General features: G+C 28.3%; 3 protein-coding genes and 1 pseudogene across 3 annotated transcripts; 1 reads left to right on the top strand and 3 right to left on the bottom strand.

Annotated features, from left to right (window-relative positions):
• Positions 1–1964: 1964 nt before the first annotated feature.
• Positions 1965–5317, bottom strand: LOC132948627 (glycine--tRNA ligase). Its single transcript, XM_061019176.1, has 13 exons — positions 5079–5317; positions 4796–5000; positions 4574–4715; positions 4194–4505; positions 3975–4124; positions 3748–3910; positions 3512–3676; positions 3296–3422; positions 3109–3232; positions 2768–2984; positions 2611–2704; positions 2346–2533; positions 1965–2276 (listed from the first exon to the last, which is right to left on the bottom strand). The coding sequence occupies exons 1-13, from the start codon at positions 5313–5315 to the stop codon at positions 2169–2171; spliced, it is 2232 nt and encodes a 743-aa protein (XP_060875159.1). The 5' UTR covers positions 5316–5317; the 3' UTR covers positions 1965–2168.
• Positions 5318–5667: 350 nt separating this feature from the next.
• On the top strand, positions 5668–8517 carry LOC132948370 (uncharacterized; annotated as a pseudogene).
• Positions 8518–14691: 6174 nt separating this feature from the next.
• On the bottom strand, positions 14692–17439 carry LOC132949352 (small ribosomal subunit protein eS17). Its single transcript, XM_061020202.1, has 4 exons — positions 17284–17439; positions 16918–17069; positions 14907–15078; positions 14692–14827 (listed from the first exon to the last, which is right to left on the bottom strand). Exons 1-4 carry the CDS (start codon positions 17284–17286, stop codon positions 14762–14764), a joined length of 393 nt encoding a protein of 130 aa, XP_060876185.1. The 5' UTR covers positions 17287–17439; the 3' UTR covers positions 14692–14761.
• A 2424-nt stretch (positions 17440–19863) lies between these two features.
• LOC132949241 (UMP-CMP kinase) lies at positions 19864–20975 on the bottom strand. The gene is made up of 2 exons (XM_061020023.1): positions 20371–20975; positions 19864–20281 (listed from the first exon to the last, which is right to left on the bottom strand). Exons 1-2 carry the CDS (start codon positions 20770–20772, stop codon positions 20066–20068), a joined length of 618 nt encoding a protein of 205 aa, XP_060876006.1. The 5' UTR covers positions 20773–20975; the 3' UTR covers positions 19864–20065.
• Between the last annotated feature and the right edge of the window lie 2505 nt (positions 20976–23480).

The raw sequence follows: 23480 nt of genomic DNA, 5'->3' as shown, positions 1-23480 counted from the left end.
GTATAAACTAGGTAGTCAATAATGTTTCAAAGAACTATTAAAATCACTTTTATTTTTATCTGTTTAGCAAGAAATAACCAAATCAGTTCATTTGAATTGCGTCTAAATTTTGATTATCAAAAAGATTTCTGTAATTATTTAATATTAATTGTTGATCAACATTTTAATCCTCGTTTTTATTTTAAAAAGGACCAAGGAAAGAGTTATTTTTATATTAAAAGTGTATAAAATAATGTACCTATATGACTATTATATAAATTATATGATTTAATAACAAAATATGCCTTAACCCCTCAAATATTCATCAATATGCAAAATAAAATGTTTGATTTGAAACGTCCACATTTAGAACCCTTATAGTCGAGCATACACTCAGTTTGAATATGTAAATGCATAAAATTCCGGTCGCTAATATTAAGTTAGGTATATAATAATCTAGCAATGGCATAATGTAATAATATAACTTTATAGACAAATAAAAATTGCATTTTTAATGATTTTTTTTTGTGATAAGAATAATTTGTAAATGTGATTTTATTGTTAAATTATTACATTCATATTAATTCATAATATAAAAAAAAAATTAGCTACGACTACAAGTCTGTATTTGAAACACAATAAACATTATAATTTAAACCGTTATGTAACTTGATTCAAAGTATCACTAATTGAAAAGTACTATTTGTTTTACATTTAGATCAAATTCAATATGATGATACAGAGTACTACAGACCACAGACTACAATCTAATCTATAGTTGTATATAAGCTGTTTGTTTTGTAAAGAGTAAAAGTGAGGAAATCAAAAAATCTGAGACAGTATAGTGAACACTAATGTGTTATACATTTTTGATATAGTTAAATAATTAATAATATTGAAATTGGTTCACATTTTATTAATATTTTAAGCAGTAAATTATAAGATATATTATTGAAATTGGATAGTTGACGTCTGCCCCAAAAGTTATCCCTTGCCACTTATTTCTGTTGTATTATGGACGTACAAGGAAATTACTTAATTCCAGGTTAATGATTTAATATTTTAAAAATAAAAATAAATTTATTATTACTAATTAAAACGATATATAAATTGTATATAATATAAAATACAAATAATGTATTTGTTAAGGGCATTTGAGCCATACCATTTTTGGTATATTTTGATACATAAAAATTAAAGTTAGGACGAGTAGTTTATGAGTTACAAGTATTTAAAGTTTAGACAAGCGGAGTAGTAGACAAATATTTTGTGGGGTAACCCCATACCACTCCACTCAGCCCATCTAAACTTTAAGTGCTTATAACTCATAAACTACTCGCCCTAAATTTTTAGGAATCAAAATACTTAGAAACATATTCTGCTTTGGAATATGTAATTAAAACTATGCTGTCATTCAAAAAAGTTAAAAATTTAAAAATTATAAGGATATAAATATCTAATATAATTTTTTAATAAAAACGTTGTTTTTTTTAACAACTTGAAACTATGTAAAAAAATATTTTCAAAAACTAATACTTTTTGAGATAATGAGTGTTTTACGCTTAATGAATTACCCTGTATACGTTCACAAATTGTTGGTAGTGTATATTACCAATTGATCAGCTACTTCTACACATACAACAAAGCACTACCGACTACTGTTAGTTTCCAAAATATGAAAAAAAATATCTATTGTTGAGCAAATAAGCGGTAGGGAATTCTTTTTGGGTGGTTATCAACTAAGCCAGTATAATTTATATCCTCTAATTATTGTTTGTATTTGTAACTTGTAAATTAATTCCTTTACTGTAATGTGTGATGGAGTCATACTAAATAAATATAAATTATAAGTTATAACTAAGAAATCAACTGGTTTCAGTTCTATACACTTAAGCCTTATATATAATATGGTATATTATGTATGACACTATGTAGTTCTCAACTGATAGGCTTTTAAATATTAAATTAACACAGACCACAGTGTATTGGTTTGTATAATTATTTGTATTAGAACATTACATTTAATACCTATGTACCAATTTTTATATAATACTTACAAAGAAAATTCATTGTAAAAATATGAATACAAATACCTTTACATCTATTGCACATACAAAGTTGTATTTTATTTCTGAAATGAAGTGTAATAATTATATATTAATATTTATGTATATTTCTTTTAAATGACATTATTCATTTGTCTGTTGAGACTCAAATATAGGATATTTAGCTTTAGCTACATTCCAAACAGTATTGCCTTGTGATAAATTGTATACCAAATCCACAACATCAGACACCTAAAATAATAACAATAATGTAAATAAATATTAACAACTAATTGTTTATCAAACTGCTGTTGTTCTTACAGGTACTCGGATTTGTTCCATTGAATCCCTCTCTCGTATAGTAACTGATTGGGGTTCGACCAATGAGTCAAAATCTACAGTAATGCAATAAGGTACTGCTATCTCGTCGGTTCTTGCATAGCGGCGTCCTACAGACCCACTTGAATCATCAATTTTATTTGATACACCCTTCAGGCATAAGCTTTTGGCTAAAAATAAATTACATTTTTTAATTTAAAAGATATATATTAAGTTAAATTACATATTATTATTTTGCCATACTTACACAACATAGATACTAGGGGTGTGAACTTATCATTGTCAAGCAATGGAAGAACACAACATTTTAAAGGTGCTACTAATGGAGGCAATGATAAGTACTGAAAATAAATATATTTTATGAAAATTGTATTTAGTTATTTAAATACTTGTAATATATTTACCGTTCTTTGTTCATCCTTTTCACGAATTTTAAATGTATGTTCTAATAATGTATAAATAATTCGGCCAATACCAAATGATGGTTCTATTACATTTGGAACAATCTCTTCAACATGTATAGTTTTTGAATAAGATTTGAGTGGAATCATTTCTTTGTTTATCTGGAATTCTTTATTACCAATTTTACACAAAGTTAATCCAGTAGTTGGATCACGTTTTCTTAAAGTAATAAAAATAATAAAATTAGATTTGTATTTATCTACTGATAAAAAGTTTTTATAATTTTTAGATAAACTACCAACATATTTTAAATAGTGTTTTAAGTATTCCAAAATTATATTACCCATTATCAATGAATTCGTGTAATTGTTTAACTTCGTTTATTGACAATTTTGATAATTTGTCAACACACTCTTTGGAATCTTTGCGTAGTGTCTTACCAATCAAACCTTTATCCATTTCCAATTCTATAAAAACATAGCTTCAAAGTTAAATCATAAATTCATTTAATAAAAAAAAATAGTACTTACCTGTAACTTGAATTGTTTTAGGTGCAGGCAATTTTCTTTCAGCCACTAATCTTTGTTTAGTTTCTTCTCCATGTTTACTAAGATCATATGCTGACCGATCAGCACAACCAATACACTCTACCCAACCCTATTAAAAAAAGTATAAAAAAAAATTATAATTACTGTTAAATAATGTATTTTTCAACTTTAAACCTAAATTAATAAAAAAAAACTCACATAAGAAGTTAGACACTCAGCATCCCAGCAGTCAACAGCATAATGAGCCATTTCATTTGACATGTGTTGTCGAAATCTTAATTTTTCTTTGTTCACTCCAATTTTCATCATAAACATGTAAATACGAGCCATGAAGTATCCCAATGTTTGATTAGCTACCATACCCTGATAATAAATATTTGTGTTAATAATTAATTAAGTACTTAATTTGTTTAATGTAATCTATGATTTTTTACTTTAGATACAGCTTGGCCAATTGTGATGTCAACAGGAGGTTGTCCATCCATTTGATTACAAGCACTGTATAACCTCATTATGGTATTTTCTACATCACTAAATTTTGAATGTGATTTATCGCTTGGGTCACAAAAATGTTCTATTTCGGCCATAGTAAATTCCCTAAGATCAGTATTTCATTTTTTTAAACTAATCAATTTTATGTTAAATATAAAATTGAATTTACCGAACTCTTAATAAACCAGAACGAGGAGAAATTTCATTTCGAAAAGCATTACCAATTTGAGCAGCAGCAAATGGCAATCTGCCTTGATTAAACTCAAGTAAACGTTTGAAATTGACAAATATACCTTGTGCAGTTTCTGGTCTCAAAAATCTAATTTAACAGTAAATATCTTAATAAGTCTCATATTATAAAATTTAAATTTAAACCACAACTACAAACCCCTTTTGGTCTCCAGTAGGTCCAATCTGAGTAGCAAACATAAGATTAAAATCAACGGGTTCAGAAAGATCATTTCCAGTAGTAGGTGATTTCATGTTAAATTTGTTTACAATATCAGACATTTGCTCTGTAGTCATACCATCCAATTTAATTATAATATCTTTGCATTCTTCTTTAACTTCAGGTGTTTGTTTTTTATCCTTGATTAAAGTTTCCAAGCGATTTTTGATTAAATGGTCAAGTCTGAAGCATTCTCCAGTTTTTTTATCTTTCACCATGGTATCAGCAAACTTTTCCACATGTCCCGAAGTCCTTAAATGGATTAAAATACAAGATAAATATCAAAAGTTACCTACACAGATTCTAAAATAAAGTTTTACTCTAATACTCGTTCCGGTGTCAGCATTGAACAATCAATTTCAAGCATCTGTTCTTCAAGAACAAAAAAACGTTTCCATTGTTCTAAAATATTTGATTTTAATGCACAACCCATTGGTCCAAAATCATATAATCCAGCAATGCCTAAATAACATTACACAAACATTTTAAAATTATGAATAGGTATATACTATGTTGTAAGTATTCCATAAATCTTGACATGCCTCCATAAATAGAAAAGGATTGGTCGTAAAAAAATCTACGGATCATGAGGTCTGCAAATTTAGACCTATTAAATGTTTCTGAGGGTGGTTGTAAAGCCAACTCTTTATCATCTAATTGTTTCTTCAACGCTTTCAACTCTCCAACGGCTTTTTTCACTTCCATATCTGAGGCATTTGATTCCTTCATAGATCTCACCACGAGACCCTGCCAGTAACAAATTAAAACGCATATATCAGTCATTATTTTGTTAATATATTTACAAAATAATCTGTGTCCACTCACTTGTTTCTTTACAGCCTCTCTCAAGGGAGCCAAAATTTGTTCGACTTGTGTATCCGCCATGGTATCCGGATGATGGTTGACGATCTTCACGTGGGTAGCTGACTTTTTAGTGCCCCAATTACTCAATTTCGAAAAATGACGAGTGTTGGCGGACAGACGAGTCTGAACACCGATTTCTCCAAAAGTAAGTATTTGTTTGATGACCAATTTCAAATTCAGACACTGCAAACGTGACATACCTATAGATCAGGATAAATAATATGAGAATATGACTGATATCATTGGTTATAATTTTTAAGCCTTTATACACGAGTAGATGGCGTACATTTTCATTAGTTGAATATGGACGATGTATTATCTTTTTGAATGGATAATAATCAGTATTTTTATTTTTAAATTATGCGAATAGCGATTGTAACTTTCTAGCCACTTTCCACTTCTACTATTATAATAATATAATATGTTCGTGGACCTTGGACAGATGAGTATTCATCACGGTTTAAGATATTAAGAGATAAGTATATGTTAAATCGTGGTACTCACTAGTACACTGGCCAGAACTCAGTCTACTCAGTACATTATTATAGGTATGACTCAGGTATGACTACTGACTAGTGAGTAGTCAGATAGAGAGCATGATTATAATAAAGAACGTTTTTATAAAGTTCTTATAAATGTATTATAATCGTGTTATAGAGTGTTAGACGTGACCATAAGGCTTGAAGAGTAAAGACTAGATTATTTTTGGTTTTTTTGTCTGTAGCTTTTTTATCCTAGATACAGTCCTAATTATTGAATTTTGACTAAATTCAGTCATGGTTTCAGTATTGTGGTGATGCTGTGTCAATAGTATAATAAATTATTTCTTTTCCTTACACCATGAAGAATCTAGGATAAAAATGCCATTGATAAAAAAGCTACGGGATAAAAAATCCATGGGATAAAAAAGCTACCGATAAAAAAGCCATGGATAAAAAAAGACACGGATTTATTTTTGTGCTAAAAAAATTTAGGTACTACAATGTATTATTATTTATTTTAAAATTGAATACAATTAATATAATTTAAAAAGGTTATAGCTAAAAAGGTGGATAAGTGGATGTCGCTCTGCTGTACAGTAGGTTCCAAGTGGGTCACTGTAATGGATGGTGTTAAATTTGAATTCAATGATATAATATCATTGTATAAGAAAAACGATTCTGAGCGAAAACGGTCAGTCAGCCTATGATAGGAGCCTATGAAATAAGTATATTTGATGATATTATTGTGAATAAAGTAATTTATATATACAACCTATTTACGTGGAGCCTTGTTTTAAATTTTAAATCCTTAGCCATAAAAGTTAAACATTTTATACATTTTTAACTACAAAATAATTAATAAATTATAAATTTGATAAATGTTGTCAAAATTTGAACTTTAAATGCTTATAAAAAAAAATTGTGATTATGTATTTTTAATATTTTCCAACTGCAATTGTAACATTATATCAGGAGCCTTGCATTACATTTTCACGCTTTTTTACACAACAAATAAAATTTTATTGATATTTATAGAAAAAAAACTAAAAAAATTGAAAACTGACTATGCCCGTAAACAGTTCAAAAAGAGTCAAATTATTTTCAAAATGTTATGGTGTGTAGAAAATGCTAATATAAACATTCAGTGAAATTTTTAAATATCTACAGTCATTCGTTTTTTAATTACAACAAAATAAGAAAATCGTTACATGAGATATCAAGTATTTGAGTGAATATCAAATGTTGTAAAAATATAAATTTCAGACGCTCATAAAAATTTAATTTAAGTTTCTTGTAGACATATTTTTTTTTTGATAAAGGTAGAACAACTTAATATGAGTAATCTTATATTACATTTTCAAATCTTAGATTTAAAAAGAAAAATTTTTATGAATTCTCAACTCAAAATAGTTTGCTAATTTTCGTGATTTTCCGTATTTTGTGGTGATTTGAACTTTGAATGCTTATAAATAAAAACTGACCTAGGATTTTTAATTTTTTTCATCTGCCTTTGAAATAATTACCTAGGAGCCTTCTATTAAATTTTCAAGCTCTTTTACCCTACAGATAAAATGTTATTGATATTTATAGAAAAAAAACTAAAAAAAATGGTAACTGAAAATGTCCATAAACAGCTCAAAATAAATCAAAATATTTGGAAAATGTTATGGTGTATAGAAAATGCTAATATAAACGTTCATTCAAAATTTCATGTACCTACGGTCATTTGTTTTAGAGTTACACCAAAAACCAAAATCGGTTTTCTCAAAAACAATTTTTGCGTAAAAATTCCCGTTTTTCCTTAATTTTTCTTTTGTTTTTTACGCCTCTTTTGAAAACTACTGGGAAATGTTTACTTTTGACTCCCTAAAGTACAACTAGATTCACTTTCCTATCAGAAAAGTTACTGTTGAAGAAAATCCAAGCACTTTTACTGTCCTAAAAGGTGATGACAGACACAAAAATTAAAAAAAAAACACACATCATTGTAAAATCAATACATTCATCGCTTCGCTCAGAATCTAAAATAGAAATATTAAAAAAAAAAAAAAATAATAAAAAATATAAAAAAATAAATAAAAAAAAAACACACATCATTGTAAAATCAATACATTCATCGCTTCGCTCAGAATTTAAAATAAGCGAAATATTTTGAAAATTAAACTATGTGAAGAAAATACCAAAATACGTGTCTTTTTACTTTTTAATACAAAAATATTACACATTTTAAATCCCCCTAATATTATTAGTAGACCATATACTAATGGCCATTTTAGTTAAAGGGTGAGTTATCGGTAACTCGGAGCTTTTATCACCTTACTCAAAACACGCATAGAAAAATACAGAGCCTTGGACTTGAAAATATGTATATGAATAATAATAATAATTTTAGTATATTTTGTAGAAAACTCGATAGTCTAGCATTTTTACCAGTAAACAAAGTATTAGAGGGAATGGATTTCTTAAGAACAATTATGCCACCGGAAGCAATAAATTTGGTAGATTATTTTGATACCACGTATGTCCATGGATCTTACAGAAGTGTTCACTGTAATCCAAATAATGATATCAGACTTTGAAATATTCCAGCACTCTATCCACCAACAATATGGAATGTCCACCAAACTACCCTCAATAATGGACATCGAACTAACAACCAAACAGAAGGGTGGAACCAGCGTTTTTCCAAATTAATAGGCCACAATCATCCTTCTATTTGGGCATTAAATAACAAAATGAGGTTAGAGTTAGCTTCTGACGATACAAAGTTAGCCCAATTTGCAATAGGCAATTTAAGTAAAAAAAAACTTTGAAAACATGCAAGAAAAATTATTTAAAATATGTAGTGATGACTATTAACAGAACGGACAATGGACGAATATTTGACAGCTATTGCTTACACAATAAGATTATTTTAATTAATTATTTTTTTTTAAATACATTTTTTTTTTTAAATTGTAAATTTAAACTATTGTATTCAATTTTAAAATAAATCCGTGTCTTTTTTTATCCGTGGCATTTTTGTTCATGACTTTTTTGTCGGTGGCTTTTTTATCCGGATACCCATGAAACTATAATACCAAACTAATAACTTGTAGTTATTAACTACTTACAAATGTTACAATCGTGAATTTGTGAAAGAAACATTAAATACTTATTTATAAGAAACAAAATAATATGCTCTATTATGACATATTATAGAGTATTTGTAAAAATATAATTTTTTTTAATAAATTATGATAAGTGATAACTGACGACCACTACGCAGTATCTACATAACATTGTTATTATAAAAATTGTCTATAATGTATTTCTCTATCGAAACCTTAGATCATATACAATAGGATGGAGCTATGTGTGTATTCAGTATTTCTCGTAGCTGTGTCAAACATAACTCCCCCCCCCCACCCATCTAATTTCAAGGAACAACGAGTTATTACGCATGCGTTTCTCCAACAATCACTATAAAATAACTAATAAGTGGGGTAGGGGGGGAGAGGGTTATGTTAAACACGGCAAATGATTAAAGTAGCTCCATCCATTGTAAATGATCTAAGATCGAAACCATGAACTAAGATTAATAAATATAGATTAATATACATTAATCTTAGACCTTAGACACTACTTCATGATCGAAACTATTGACCTGTCTTAATCTAGCTACCTGTTAATAGCGAGTAATAAAATACACAGATGATATTGTTATATCATATAATACAAAAAAGCCAAGGAGGAAAATAGCCACGATAAAAGTATTTTAATTGAAAAAATAGTATAGTATAATAAACGTGTAATAATAGTGTATATTTTTAATAGTGTATTTTATTATAATAAACGTGTTATTAGTATATTATATTAAAATGAATGTTATAATGACACTGACTATATTAATATTATTATTTTATTGTAACAAAATTGATGCTGTTAGAGGAAATAATGGTAATAAATGTTTTGATCTATATTCAAGTTCAGAACAATGTCAAATATCATGTTCAAATAAATGTGGAACACATTTTGAGTGTACTAATGAAGTAGGAACCAATGATGTAATATGTCATAGATGTAACTGTCTTCGTGGTCAAACCGGTAATAATGACAAAACTCCAGTAGTCACAAAAAGACCTACACAAGCACCGAGAATATGTGAATATGAAGGAGCTTGTGATTTTAATGGTTTTGAAGGTTTTCGTCATACAACTGAAGCAATGCGTTGTTGTGCTAACAGAAATTATAAAGAATATAAAGTAAATAGTTATGTTTGTTATTATTGTATTGACGGTCAAGGTAGTTCTCCTGGATATACTTGGGATCAAAATTAATTTGTAGTTATTTTATTTGTTATTTTATTAGTTATTTTATTTGTTATTTTATTAGCTAGGTATTTTATTAGTTATTTATGTAGTTATTTATGTAGTTATTTTAGTAGAATTTAATTATTTATTTATTAAAGTCTTGTTTGATCATTTATTTAATTGAAAAATAGGATAATAATAATAATAATAATAATAATAAAAGTGTTCATTGTATATAATATATCAAAAATTATATTTGATAAAGTAAATATATTAATAATCATAAATACCTACTACAAATTTCTTTCTATTAAGAATTATTTTAACGTTTAATGTTGTTAAATCAAATTCTGCTGCTATTGGTTATGATTACAACAGCAGTGATGACAGTCATCATGACATCATCTATGGGAAAAAGACTACAAGGAGCTGTTATAAATAGTAGAGGTTAGTTAGTTAAGATTGTTCTAATGAATGTTGGACTAATGTAGATGAAAGAAATGGATACAGCAATAGCTAATTTTGCTTGTCCTGGACATTATTGCTATTGTTGTGGTAATCTATTAATCTTTGTATCCAAAGTAGATAATTTTAGAGTTAAACATTACAAATATCTATTAGAATTAATAAATTATCTGATTACTTGTAAATTATAACAACATATACTTAAAACAGGGTGAATAGGGTCAATTTCAAAGGTTTTTTGGTAATATCTCTTAGAGTTTTAAAGATAAATAAATTTTTTTTTAATGAAAAGTAAGATGTGACGATATAATTTATTATAAAAAAAATACATTCACTTTGCTCGATTTTTTTATACATTTTTTTAAAACTGTGACCCTATACATATTCATTTTGAGTTGAATAGGGTTACAAGATCATTATGCTCTAAAAATATATTCGCACTGTCCATGGGATTAATAAGGCCAGTAAAATAAATTTTTAAACATGTTAGCTTATATGCAATGTATTTCCTATGAGAAATAGTCCATTTTTACAAAGAAAACCAACATTATGTACCTAAATAAGGGGCGAATAGGGACACTCAATAGTTTTGCTCTGTGAAATGTATCATGCAATGTCCTTGGGGTGTATAGGGTCAGTAAAATATATTTTTATAAATGTTGAGTAGTAGTGTAGTGCCTAGAAACACAATTTTAAATTAAATTAATTAATAAAATCCAGCAAAAACAAAAATATAATACGTTCTGACCCTATACACCCCAAAATCAATTTTTTTTTTAGATTTGCGAAAAAAATATGAATATCTATAATATTTGTTCGAAATAAGTATTTTTCAGTTCAAAATATGTTTAAGCAACTTAAAAACTAATTTGAAGTTTTGTGATTACTTTCATCTGCGATTTCCACATGAAGTTTATTCAGTAGTGGAAATTCAACCACATGTCCACATGATAAGTATCATATTGTACTATCAACCATAAATAATATCTTTATCATATTAGAATTTTAAAAAGAGTGACATAAACATATGTCAAATAAGTTATTCAATTTTTGAATGACTAATTGTATACAAAAAGGTTAAAATAAGCTAATTTTGCCAGAATGACATAAGTATATCACTATTAATTCATAACTTGTATAAATTATTTAATTTAAATACAGTTAAAATTAACTCCAAAAAAATGCTGTAAATTATACATATAAATGACAAATTATTGCTTATGTTTATGTGCTTGCGCGCAACGCTACTTGACTGCCACGCGCAGCGCCTGTAACAAATTTTAATTTTTTTTTACGTATTTTAACCATAGATACATACAACAAATGTTTACAAAATAATATTATCACAGTATATATGTATATAGATAAATATATTTTTATATAAATAAATATAAAACAAATGTAAACATTGCCTGCTTTATAAATGGCGACCGACTTCAACATTGGTCACAACTTATATAAAGACGGCTATCTAGTTGTTGTATATATCTATGATTTTAACATATTGTGGGACAGTCATTTTTTGGATGCGAATAAATTCACTTTAATTAACCAGCACACTTTTGGAATTTTTTGTTTCGAAGTATTTAAACAAGTTAAGAACGAGTGTGCAAAAAAAAAATGCGGAAACCATTATATTGGAAGTTATAGCCATCCAAAGTTTGCGATTTTACGTTTATGCACATGCGCACAACGCTACTTGACTGGTTGTGTAAAACCACCTAGAGCAGGCCTAGGAATTAAACAAAGTTGTTAAAAAGCACAAAATCTGCTAGCGTTGCAACACGCTCGCTGCGCTGCGCTCGGACAAAATAATCGAAAATATCCTCCGATTTGCTGTGTAAAACCACCTTGCGTAGGCCTCGGAATTAAACAAAGTTGTTATGGCCATTGGCCAGCCTGTTAAAGTCACATAAGTATATTATACTTTAAACTCAAGGTCCTCCGCGCGACATTGAGTAGTGTTGCGCGCATGCGTATTAAACCTAAAATCGCAAACTTTGGATGGCTATAACTTCCAAAATAATGGTTTCCGCAAATTTGTTTTTGTACCATCGTTCTTAACTTGCTGAAATACCAAAAATGTGCTGGGTAGCTAAAGTGAATTTATGCCTTTGGGGGAAAAAAATATTGGTGAAATCAAAGTTTGGCGCACGAATTTAGTTTCGTAGTTATAGCTAATCGAAGTTTTCAGTATGCTACTTTTAAATGCAAACATAGTGTTATCCGGCGTATAGTATATGCAAAATAGGTACATTACTGCAATAGTTTCCAATGTTTCCATAATTACATTTTAGCCCTTCGTCACTCCGTTTGCTGAGAGAATATGGTAGCACACAAACCAAAATGCGTCATACCCCGTCGAAACAACATAAATCGCCACTCCTATACACGAAGTAATCACATTCTTAGTAGTATACGATGTATGATAGGTATTGATGTATTCGATTTTGTGTAGTCAAATACGAGAATATCTGAATACAAATAAAAATCCGTAAGACAAAGGGGATGTATGTCTATGAAAAATGTTAAAATAAAACAAAAAGTATACAAAACTATTACATTAATAATTGAAAAATGCTAATAAAATGTAATTTATAGCTAAGAATGACCATAAGCTCTAGTACCTACTACATAACGAGTGATAGACGATAGTGGTGTTTGTGATTGTTTATGTGTATTGTGTGTGTACTAGTGTACTGCGTATACATTTTATTTATTTAGCGGATGGTTTATGATTAAATGCATTACATCAGGCAATGATTAAGGTAGGTAACATGAATATATAAATAAAATAAAATAGAACAAAATTTATTTGTATAGAATAATTCATTTGGTATTAGATTAGGAGATCTAGATTGCCCAGCCACTGATTAAACGTGGGCGGGGTTGTGAGACAATCTCTTCTGGGTCCCTGATATAGAAGCGGCTTGAGCATTTGAAAGCGATGGTCTCCGCATCGTAATTGTATTGTGGTGAGTGTACTATGCCCCAATTTGGCCATTTTTGCAGGAAATCTACACACCTACCATGGAATTTGGGAAGCGTGGTCTCTGTTAAGTATGCACCACGCCACCACAGGTAGCATATACAACTATTTTCAATGTATTATGCAGAGTAGGGAGTACATAAAAAAATATACATATTGTGTTTACATTATATATAAAAATATTAAGTTGTTTAACTAAAATTTATTTCTACAATAAAATGCATTGTTCATATGATGGAATATAATTTTCGAGTATCCGATATCTAATAATAATAATTTCAGTGGCGACGGTTTTCTCACTATATATTTTTAATCGAAACTCGATGGTGACGGTAACACTGCAATATATAATTTTAATTCTTGTCTTTTTATAAATATATTATAAAAATGAAGTATATAGTGAAAAAAATACCATTTTTGTTTTAAATACGGGTAGTCAAAAAAAAATTATGCCAATACAGACATACCACTACAGATAAGCAACTAGGTGTGCAGCAGTTGCTAATTGCTGCATACCGAGGTCCCTTTTATTTGTCAATTTAAAATAATTTTAAATAAGATAACTTGTAAAATTAAACAGCAGTTTAACAAGAAGTTTTAACTACGATAATTAATTTATTTCTATTAATATAAAATGGTTACATTTCACAAATATTATATTATTATGTTCAAACATTCTACAAAGTAAACCAATGTTTAATTATAGAAATGATCTTATCTGTTATGTATTATGTACCAAATAAGTTTAGGTATTATTAATTGTAGTTTATTTTGCTTCTTAAAATATATTTTGACAATTTTTTTTTACATTTATACTTTTACCAGCTATCCCATGGTGACCTCTGAATTAATCATTTATTAATTAACTTCATGTTGTTAAGGCAATTTTTATCGTTGATTTTCTGTCTTTGTATAACACACATAGGACAGGAACTTAGACGTACCTGTTGATCTAGTGAAACGATAAGAATTCTAATAACAGATTTGAATTTGCCATAATGTCTATACTTGAGAGACTGACCTTCAGATTTTTAATTATAATGTCCTCAAAAATTGATATTCCGTTAAATTTTTAGTACGGTTTTTTTTTTAATAAAGATTTAGTGATTTAGGGTTTTTAGGAAACTAGGATTTGTAATTTTTTTATTTATTATAATGGAAGATGTCAATTAAGGACTCAGGCCGGCGTCACACATAGCAGTTTAATGCAGGGACAAAACACCGTGAGTAGCGTTGATCTGTGCGGTATGACGCTACCTGTCTATTTTTGGCTGTTTCGATAATTCCACAGTTTTAACCGCTATGTGTGGCACAGTCCTTATAGTTAAAATAAATAAATAATAACATGTTTGGAAAATTTGTTTTACTGAATCATAAGCTGTTATAACGGTTGTCACATCATGTGACTCACATGTCTTAATTCCTCTTGGGGTACTGGGTTCCGCTGAGGACAAGTTGTAATCCTGAGATGTTTTGGAAATCCTTAAAATAAAAAAAACTATAATATAGCCAACTACCTTATTATAAAGTATAAGATAAAAAAAAAATAATAGTAACATACCAGCATTTTCAACATGTCTTTGGTTTCAGTATCGACTTCAATAACATCTTGTTCAAGAGCAGAAACTTCTGGTACATAGTTGTCTCTCCTCTCACGTTCTTCTTCTTGCAATTTAATGGAAATACCACGAACTTGACTTGTACGCAATCTTTTCATTAAATGAGTAACAAATCTGTAATGTCAAGATTTAAAAAAAATTGAAAGTAAGAATATAAGATTGATATTTTTTGATGTTGGGCAAGACTGTTGTTTTCTATACAGGATGATTCTTTTATCATGAACTCATTATTTCAAAAAGTATTAATGTTTTTGAAAATATTTTTTATCCTTATACTATTTTGAATGAGAACAGTTATAGTTTCATCTTTAAAAACGGAATATTTTTATGAGTATTTTGTTACATTTATGATATGTTACGAGTTATAACTTAAGTATTTTAAGGTTACTACTATTCCGAAATTTGATTGTTATGTATCAAAATACTCAGAAAAATATTCCGCTTTTGAAGAATATCAAAAACTTACTTTCAAAAGTTTTGAGAGAATATCGGACATTTTAAATAGCTTTGTGATTGATTTCAATACATTTAAAATACAGTAGAACTTTCATATAACAGTCACCGAAGAGACTGTAAATAATGACTAGAGCGCGGATTTTTAAGTTTATACATATATTTTTTTTTATTGGCTTTGTCCATCATAGTTTGTAGGAAAAAGATTATTTTGCATATTCAAGACATTAGGCTTCTTCAACAATATATTTTTGAATTGTGCGATATTAAAAAAAAAATTTAGGTATCGATTTATCGATATTACGATATCTCTATGACTATCATAAATGCCAATACTCAATTGACTGGGTACTAGGTAGTAACTAGTGGGTATTATATTAACAATCCTATGAAGCACTTAGAATTGACCTAAACACTGAATGTTTAACACTTAAATACTTATAACTTTTCTAAAACAATCAAAATTTTATACTTTTAAGTTGTATAAAATCTCAATCGTATAATTTTCTGTAATGTTTAATTTACCATGGCCTTTGTTATTTAGGCTTCAATAAATTAATTTAAAAATATAGAACTCAAGAGTACTTATTGATTTTATTCAATCAAACGAGAAGTTCTATTTAAATGGGGTGAAGAATCAAAATTAAATTTTAAGTTATAAATTATATACCTAACATAGAGTAATAATAATTAACAGTATACCATCCAATGGGCTAACTAGGGGCAATTTTATTATTATCTTATAGTTTTACCTCCATAACAGTGTCTTATCAATTAATTAATGTGAAACAAATAATTAAAATCACTTTGGGTAGTTAGTGTTGCAGGCTCGGAGCATTAAATTTAAAATGTAGGTATTAATTTTATGTCCATTATCTATCGTTTTGCTAATGTCCGAAAAAATGTGTTTGGATATATATTTTTAGTCTAAATAGTACCTATACTCTATAGTTATATTTTTAATTTTGTACAGATGGGTAAACGTCGGAGATAAATTGGTGAAAATGTTAGGTTATTATTTGTATATGTTAATTTAAACTAAACAGTTACAAAATATATTTGTACAACTCAGAAAAATGTCTATTTATAAAAACAATTTTAAATAGTGCCCAAAGTTGGTGTAAGTGAATTATAATATAGGTTTTTTATAAGAAAAACATGAATACCTCAATATTCAATACAACATGGGGCAAGTAAAAAAATAAATAAAAACAGAAGGAATAATTTGTTTTGTTCAAATGCAATAGAAATAAATAAACCAAACCTTAACTACAATTTTACATTGAAAATACATTAGATAAATTAATCATAAAATTATTTACAATATAATTTCAAAACTGCCCAAAGATGACACCGTTTAGCGGTAGGTAGGTTCATTCAAAACTAATAGTCAGAAATCATTAGTTATTAACGATGTTTAAAACTCATGATTAATTTAATGTCTGAACTAACCACAGTTTTGGCTAACGTAATATCAACAATATCATATTTAGTATTTACCCAGCGATTTTGTTACGTAGTGGCTTTGTGGGGATGATAGCGATTTCCTCACATATCCTCTTGTTGGTGTGAAAGTCTAGTGTTAGCCGAGTGTAATACTTCTCGATGATGACTCTGGCAGCCTTCTTGACAGTCTTCGTCCTGACGCGACCCTAATTCATAATATTATTCATACATTATTAAGTGAATTGAATTTAAAATTTAGTCGGCCAAGATTGGTTTTTGACACCGCCTTTGGAAAATCTATCGTTTGGGTCGGTGTCAATTATCCATAGAGTGAAAAGGCTTAGAGTTTCACGTATATTATTAAGAATCAACGTTTTACTTCAAAACTAGAGGATTATTAAGATAAATTCAGATACTTACCATGATTGTAGTTTCTTCAACTCAAAATCTGAAATACTCGAGAAGTAAACAAAATCAACACGAACGAAAAGGACTGATCATAATTATCGTTTGAGGTTACTCAACAGTTAACAGTGTGGCCACGGATTACAAGATAACACACAGTGGTACCATGGTACATCTTAATTATTTTAACATCTATACGTTTCTTATAATATTATCTTTTCATGATACCGGGAGAATAAGGAACTAACTATTATTAAATAATAAATATAAACATATTATAATCAAGGTGAATTTAATTGCTTTCATTTATAAATACACCTTGGATAGCCGATAGTTGGATATAATGGTTGTCCAACGAGCCGAGCATGGAATTGTCGTCCTCAAAATTACTCTCATGAGTTATGGTAAGAACAATTCTGCAGCGCTCGTAGAGCGTAGTGGAATTTTGAAGTACCATTGTACTATATTATAATGCTAATATGCTATCCGAAATTAGGTGGGAATATAGTTTCATGCTATAATAGAATATAATATGATCTAAGGTTTCATGTAATATTTTAATATATAACCTTATTTTCACGAATAGAGATCGCACTCAGTTAAGCAGCTGATTCTGAGAGTAAAATCAATTGTCATGTGATTTCGCTTATGACATTGCCCGTCGAGCAACCATTAGATAATAGATATTTATATCTTTAATCGTGGATCCATGAGGCATGAACTAAGATAATTATTAATTATAGTTCATGGTGACACTAACACATTACACAGACCACTATTTAAGATGTATTAGTATTTAGTATCAATACACCTTGATTAGTAATTAGTATCATAGACCAAAAAAAAAAAAAAGCTAATTTTAAATTTTAAAATCATTCGTTTCGTTTCCTGTATAATGTCTTAAATCACGGTCTTAAGATCTTCTGACCGTGTCTTAAATCTTAATTCGTGGTTGCAGCATTCTGATATTATGCTTAGATGACCATGTAGATAATATTATAATATTATGTACCTATACATCACGGCTTAAAAATACTTTAGATCTAGGCTTCCATGACAATATCAATGCTTGATTTGAATTTAGGGAAAGTCCTCAAGTCCCCTTATTTTTAATAAATTTTTATGCGTACCTACAATGTTCCGCAAATTTTTTTATACTTTTGTATCCCTTATCTAATCTTTTGAGCACTGTATAATAGTATTATACATTTATACATAATTATTTAAATGATAAATATGTTAACGATTTAAAAAACTAACTACCTGATTTATATAAACGTTTTTATCATCAAACATCAAATTAAAATTAGATTTACAAATAAGCTGTTTTGAGTTATCGAAAAAAAAATTTTAAAAAATTTAAAAATTTTGATTTATAGTATTAAAAAAATAAATAATGTATATTGTATTAGTAGCGCAAACGTCTATAAATTATATATATGGAAACAAATGTTTAAATATTGATTAGAAATTTACATCAAAAGTTATTTCATTTGTTAAGTTTTCTGTTAAATCTTTTATACCTATATAAAATAATACATTTTGTCATGCTATAGTTGTATTATATATCTGCCCAGTGGAAGTGTGGTTATAATTTATAAGTTATAACTATTAAAAGTATTTGGTCATGAATCATGATAAATTGAATTAGTTTAATTAAATATTATTATAATCTATTTTGTCATGGTCGTTAGTTTATTCCAATTTCCAATTGTCGTGTCAGATTCTTTAGATTTGTCATCTATAATTATTGCCTTAGTTCATAATGCAAGTCTTAGGATATATTATAATATTATCTGTTCATCTATTATCATGGTCTTAACTAAAAATCATAATTTGCCATCAGGTATATGGTATAAAAGGCTCATAATAATGTAAGTTGTAGGTATCAATGGGAGCTTCAAAGTTAGTTTAATACAATTGTAATAAAATTGATTAGGTATTTTAAAATATCATGCAGGTTTACAGTTTTGTACTAAAAATTCAAAATATGCAAAAACATGCAATTAAAGTTGTTATAATAATTACAAAAATATTTTATATAAACTTTTATAAAAATAAAAATGGAATGTTCTAAAATATGTTCTAGTGGTAATGTAAAACAAATTTGATCAAAATACCAAAAAAAACACACAAATAAATTAAATTTATAATTTCTAAACTCAAAAATTAAACTAGAATATATTTTATTGGTAAGGGATTGTAACTTGTCATAATCATTTTTATACATTTAAATTATTACCAAATAAAATCAAACATCAGTATTATGGTAATATTTGTTGAACATTAAATAGGCTTATGTCATATTTGTATAATCAAAAATGATTTAATTTAATTTATTAAATACTGGTTAAATTGTAGAACCATAGAAAAATTAAAATATTAAAATAAAATAAACATTCTATATTTTGGTTGCATTTTTTCAATAACTATTTTAGTATGAACCTTGATACTTTTAGAGAAGTTTTTAAAGTATTTTCATTTGATGATATGATATTTTGTAAAATTATAGGCAAGACATTAAATTATCATGTAAATTTTAAGAATTACATTTTAAGGATGAAGGTTAATGGAAATTAAAAACATTCAATATAATTAAAATTATGTTATTGTGTTTTTATTGGATCATTCAATAAATAAAAAAAAACTGATTAAAACACTAATCAAATATCTTGAATCACTGGTATACATATTTTAAAATAATAACTTTTGTTGGGATAGTGCAAGAATAAAAATAATTTAATCTACATATTTAGGAAATTGTCTAATAAGTTAAATGTTTATTTTGTTTCTCTATTCAAATGTTTTTGAATAATTCAATAATATCGGACCATACATCTTCGGCATTTTTTCCTGCTTCAACTCTTTTCACTAAATTTTTCTCTTTAAAATATTCTATAATCGGCATAGAATCATTCACAAATGTGACAATCCTCTTTTTTAAACTTTCTAAATTATCATCAGCACGACCACTTCCAGCAGCACCTCTTTTCATGCATCGTTCTATGCATACCTATTAAAATAAAATAATAGTTAATTTTGGTACAAGTTTTTCAGTACCATTAGTCTTCTATACTACATTATACTAAATTGTATACATACATTTTCGGAACATTCTAGAAACAGCACAAATAGAAGATCAACTTGGTCTCCAATTGTGGTATCCCAGCCAATCATATTGTCTTTATTTCGTGGAAATCCATCAATCAGAAATCGATTAGCTGCCGATGCTTCCATTGCATTTTGTATAAGTTTACATGTGATTTCTACTGGGACAATTGTACCATTCTTGATATGACTGTCAATCAATTCTCCGAACATACTGTCAGGTTTACTGCGTTCTGCTCGTAACAGGTCACCAGCAGACAGGTGGACAAATCCAAATTTGGATACTATGTTGGAACATTGCGTACCCTTACCTGCACCTGGGCCTCCAAGGACAAAAACGACTTGAGGTTTGCTCATTGTAGTGAACAGACGATATACTGAACGGAAAAATGTCATAAAATAATGATTATGTCATTCTTTGGATAATTTTTTTTACACAAACAACTTCATTGCGTACTCGAAACTAAATCGATAAACACATATAATATATAGGTAGGTATTGCTTAATACTGCTAAAATAATTACAAGCTACCTATTTTTTTTAAATTCTGTTTTTGTTGTGATTTTGACGTTGATCGTTGATAACCTACTAGCTAATATTGATAAAAAAAAATGAAAACATGATAATTTTATTGATAGCAAGTTGATAATTTTATTTCGTTATTCCAGGGGTTAGACACTGTGTGTTATTGTTCTATGGTTATTCTGAACGACACATATGACATATTTCTATATCTGTAAATGTGTAGGCGTGTAGCATAGAAGCACAGAACAAGTCTGTGGGTCGTCACTCGTCAGTCGTCACGAATGACGAAATACGAATCTCGTTTTACGATGTAGATAAAATGTCAAAATGACAAATTAATGACGATTAACGAAGGAATAAGGATTATTGAGTTCTGATCACGCTGGTCTTAACTATCTCATTGAAAAAAAATCGAATTTTTGCATTTATTATTCACCAGAAATCTTAATTAGTCGTCACAAAAATTAAAGGTATGAACTACGAAGTATTTATTGAATATTGGCATAGATTAAACATAGACCATGATAGTATCATACCATAATGGTATTGGTACAAAACTATATTGGTTTATCAGCCTATCAAGTATCAGGTACACTACCTAACTACTTATTAGACTTAAAAGATAGTTTGATTTGTAAATCTGTAACTTGACAATTGTCAAGCCTAAACTGTATAGAATATAGATAGACGTTAGTTAAATAGCCCATACGAACAACGAAGACGTGAATATGTGATTGTGATAGCTGGTTAGGTATTTACATCGTACTTGTTAGTTGTTCTCCTTTCTCCACTATTCGTGTCTCGTGACTTAGTTTAAAATAAGTGATAAGTACATTATAACAGTATATACCCTCATGCCCCGTGACAAGAGACCTAAATAAGAAGTAGAAGAATACAAATTTAAATTAAAAATCATACCTCTATGATGAGTCCTGAACTTGGTGGTGTCACTGGACACTCCCTTCTCTCAAGTATAACACGACAACTTCTAACATAACTTTTACTTTTTGTATTGTACCTAATACCTACCTACAGTATACCTATAATATATTATAGGTATATATTATCGGCTATTTATAATATATTATACAGAATACATACCTATAATTATAAATATATTGTTTTATAATAAAAAAAAAACAGGTATATAACACAGATTACAGACACATTGTCAATTTACGTTTGGTATAAAGTTTCATTTATACTTCTGCCCCCTCCCAACAAAAAAATTGGGCTATTTACGACTATGATAATAATAGTTTTTGGCGAAAATATATTTAACCTACCATATACTATAGGACTATAACTTTTTAAACCAGGCCAGACATTTTTCCGCAGATAGGTGTTTAAGCATAGGCGTGCGCACGGGGCGAGCCGGTCAAGCCTAGGCTCGACCTGAAACTTTTTGGGGGCATGGTAAAGTATGCGTATATATTTTATTTATAATGCTTGTATTATAATAATAATATATACGTGGAGATCATGGAAATTTTATTTGTCGTGAAAGTATAATAAAATCAAAAATATTTGTGTGTACCGCTATAGATACGATCCAACAATAACATTGGCAAGTTCCTTATAAAAAGGAATTCGTTCCATTCCTTGTTCCTTAAAAAAAAAAAGAATTCGTTCCTTTGGAAAATGAGCGAGTTTCTTTTTTAGTTGCAAATAAAATAAAAATTCTTATTTAATCACTTATGTTTTTTTTTTCATATGCATACTTCTTTAATTTTTAATTATAATATATAACTACAAGTAGGTATATATTTTATAATTCTATTTTGAGATTTTCTTCAAAATTAAATTGTTGGTCAACGTATGTCGATTGTCTTAACGTCGATACTCGATAACGATCACTAATTAGCAATACACATTATACACATTAAAAATAATATATCTTAATTTCAATTATTTACATAATTATCTTTGTAAATTATTGGAACTAGAATGGAACGAACAATTTTGTAATTTTTCCTTGAAAAAAAGTACTAGTTCATTTTCTCGTTCTTTTTTTATAAAAAAGAATTCGTTCCAGGAATCCGTTCCTTTTGGAACTCGTTCCTTCCAAATACTGAAAAACATTAAACCTTTATACAAATACAATAACTATAAACATTAATAGGTAAATACATCAACATGTATGTTGATGTGTTAAAAAAAATTAGGGGTGCTGTCCAAATATTAGGGCACCAATGCACCATAATTGCCTAGGCTCGACCAGAAATGTATGCCTATGTGTTTAAGACAAGAATACATTTATTATACCAAACCTATTTTTTAACTTTTTAAAGCCAAATTGTGTAACCTGTATGGCTGTATGATATGTTTTAATAGGTATAAAATTATAAAAGTATTTAATAGCGTTTTCCATCTGACTGCACTAGTACACACAGGTGGCATGATAATGATTAGTATCGTCAGTGAAATATTAATTCCATATGATACCATGGTGCAATGTAATTTTATCTACAGGAGTGCAGTTAAACGACACCGTGAATTTTAGCGGTGTGGAAAATATTCAGATTTTTATACAGACATAAAGGAGCTGTGAGAAAATTATATGATTTGTTATCCTTAT

Source organism: Metopolophium dirhodum, chromosome 7, assembly GCF_019925205.1.
Source record: "Metopolophium dirhodum isolate CAU chromosome 7, ASM1992520v1, whole genome shotgun sequence".
NCBI lineage: Eukaryota > Metazoa > Arthropoda > Insecta > Hemiptera > Aphididae > Metopolophium > Metopolophium dirhodum.
The sequence above is the reverse complement of the archived record's forward strand: the minus strand, read 5'-3'. Positions and strand labels throughout refer to the sequence as shown.

Bases quoted from the DNA above. Each gene is read 5' to 3' on its own strand.
- LOC132948627 (XM_061019176.1), bottom strand. From the start codon at position 5,315: ATGTCACGTTTGCAGTGTCTGAATTTGAAATTGGTCATCAAACAAATA. The intron at 4,506-4,573 runs GTAAAACTTTAT...AATCCATTTAAG, and splicing joins ACACCGGAACGAGTATTAGA to GACTTCGGGACATGTGGAAA. The intron at 2,985-3,108 runs GTAATATAATTT...TATTACTTTAAG, and splicing joins CACGAATTCATTGATAATGG to AAAACGTGATCCAACTACTG.
- LOC132949352 (XM_061020202.1), bottom strand. The intron at 15,079-16,917 runs GTAAATACTAAA...TTGACATTACAG, and splicing joins CTACGTAACAAAATCGCTGG to ATTTGTTACTCATTTAATGA. The intron at 14,828-14,906 runs GTATGTTACTAT...TTTTATTTTAAG, and splicing joins AAGACATGTTGAAAATGCTG to GATTTCCAAAACATCTCAGG.
- LOC132949241 (XM_061020023.1), bottom strand. From the start codon at position 20,772: ATGACATTTTTCCGTTCAGTATATCGTCTGTTCACTACAATGAGCAAA. The intron at 20,282-20,370 runs GTATGTATACAA...TTATTTTAATAG, and splicing joins TTCTAGAATGTTCCGAAAAT to GTATGCATAGAACGATGCAT.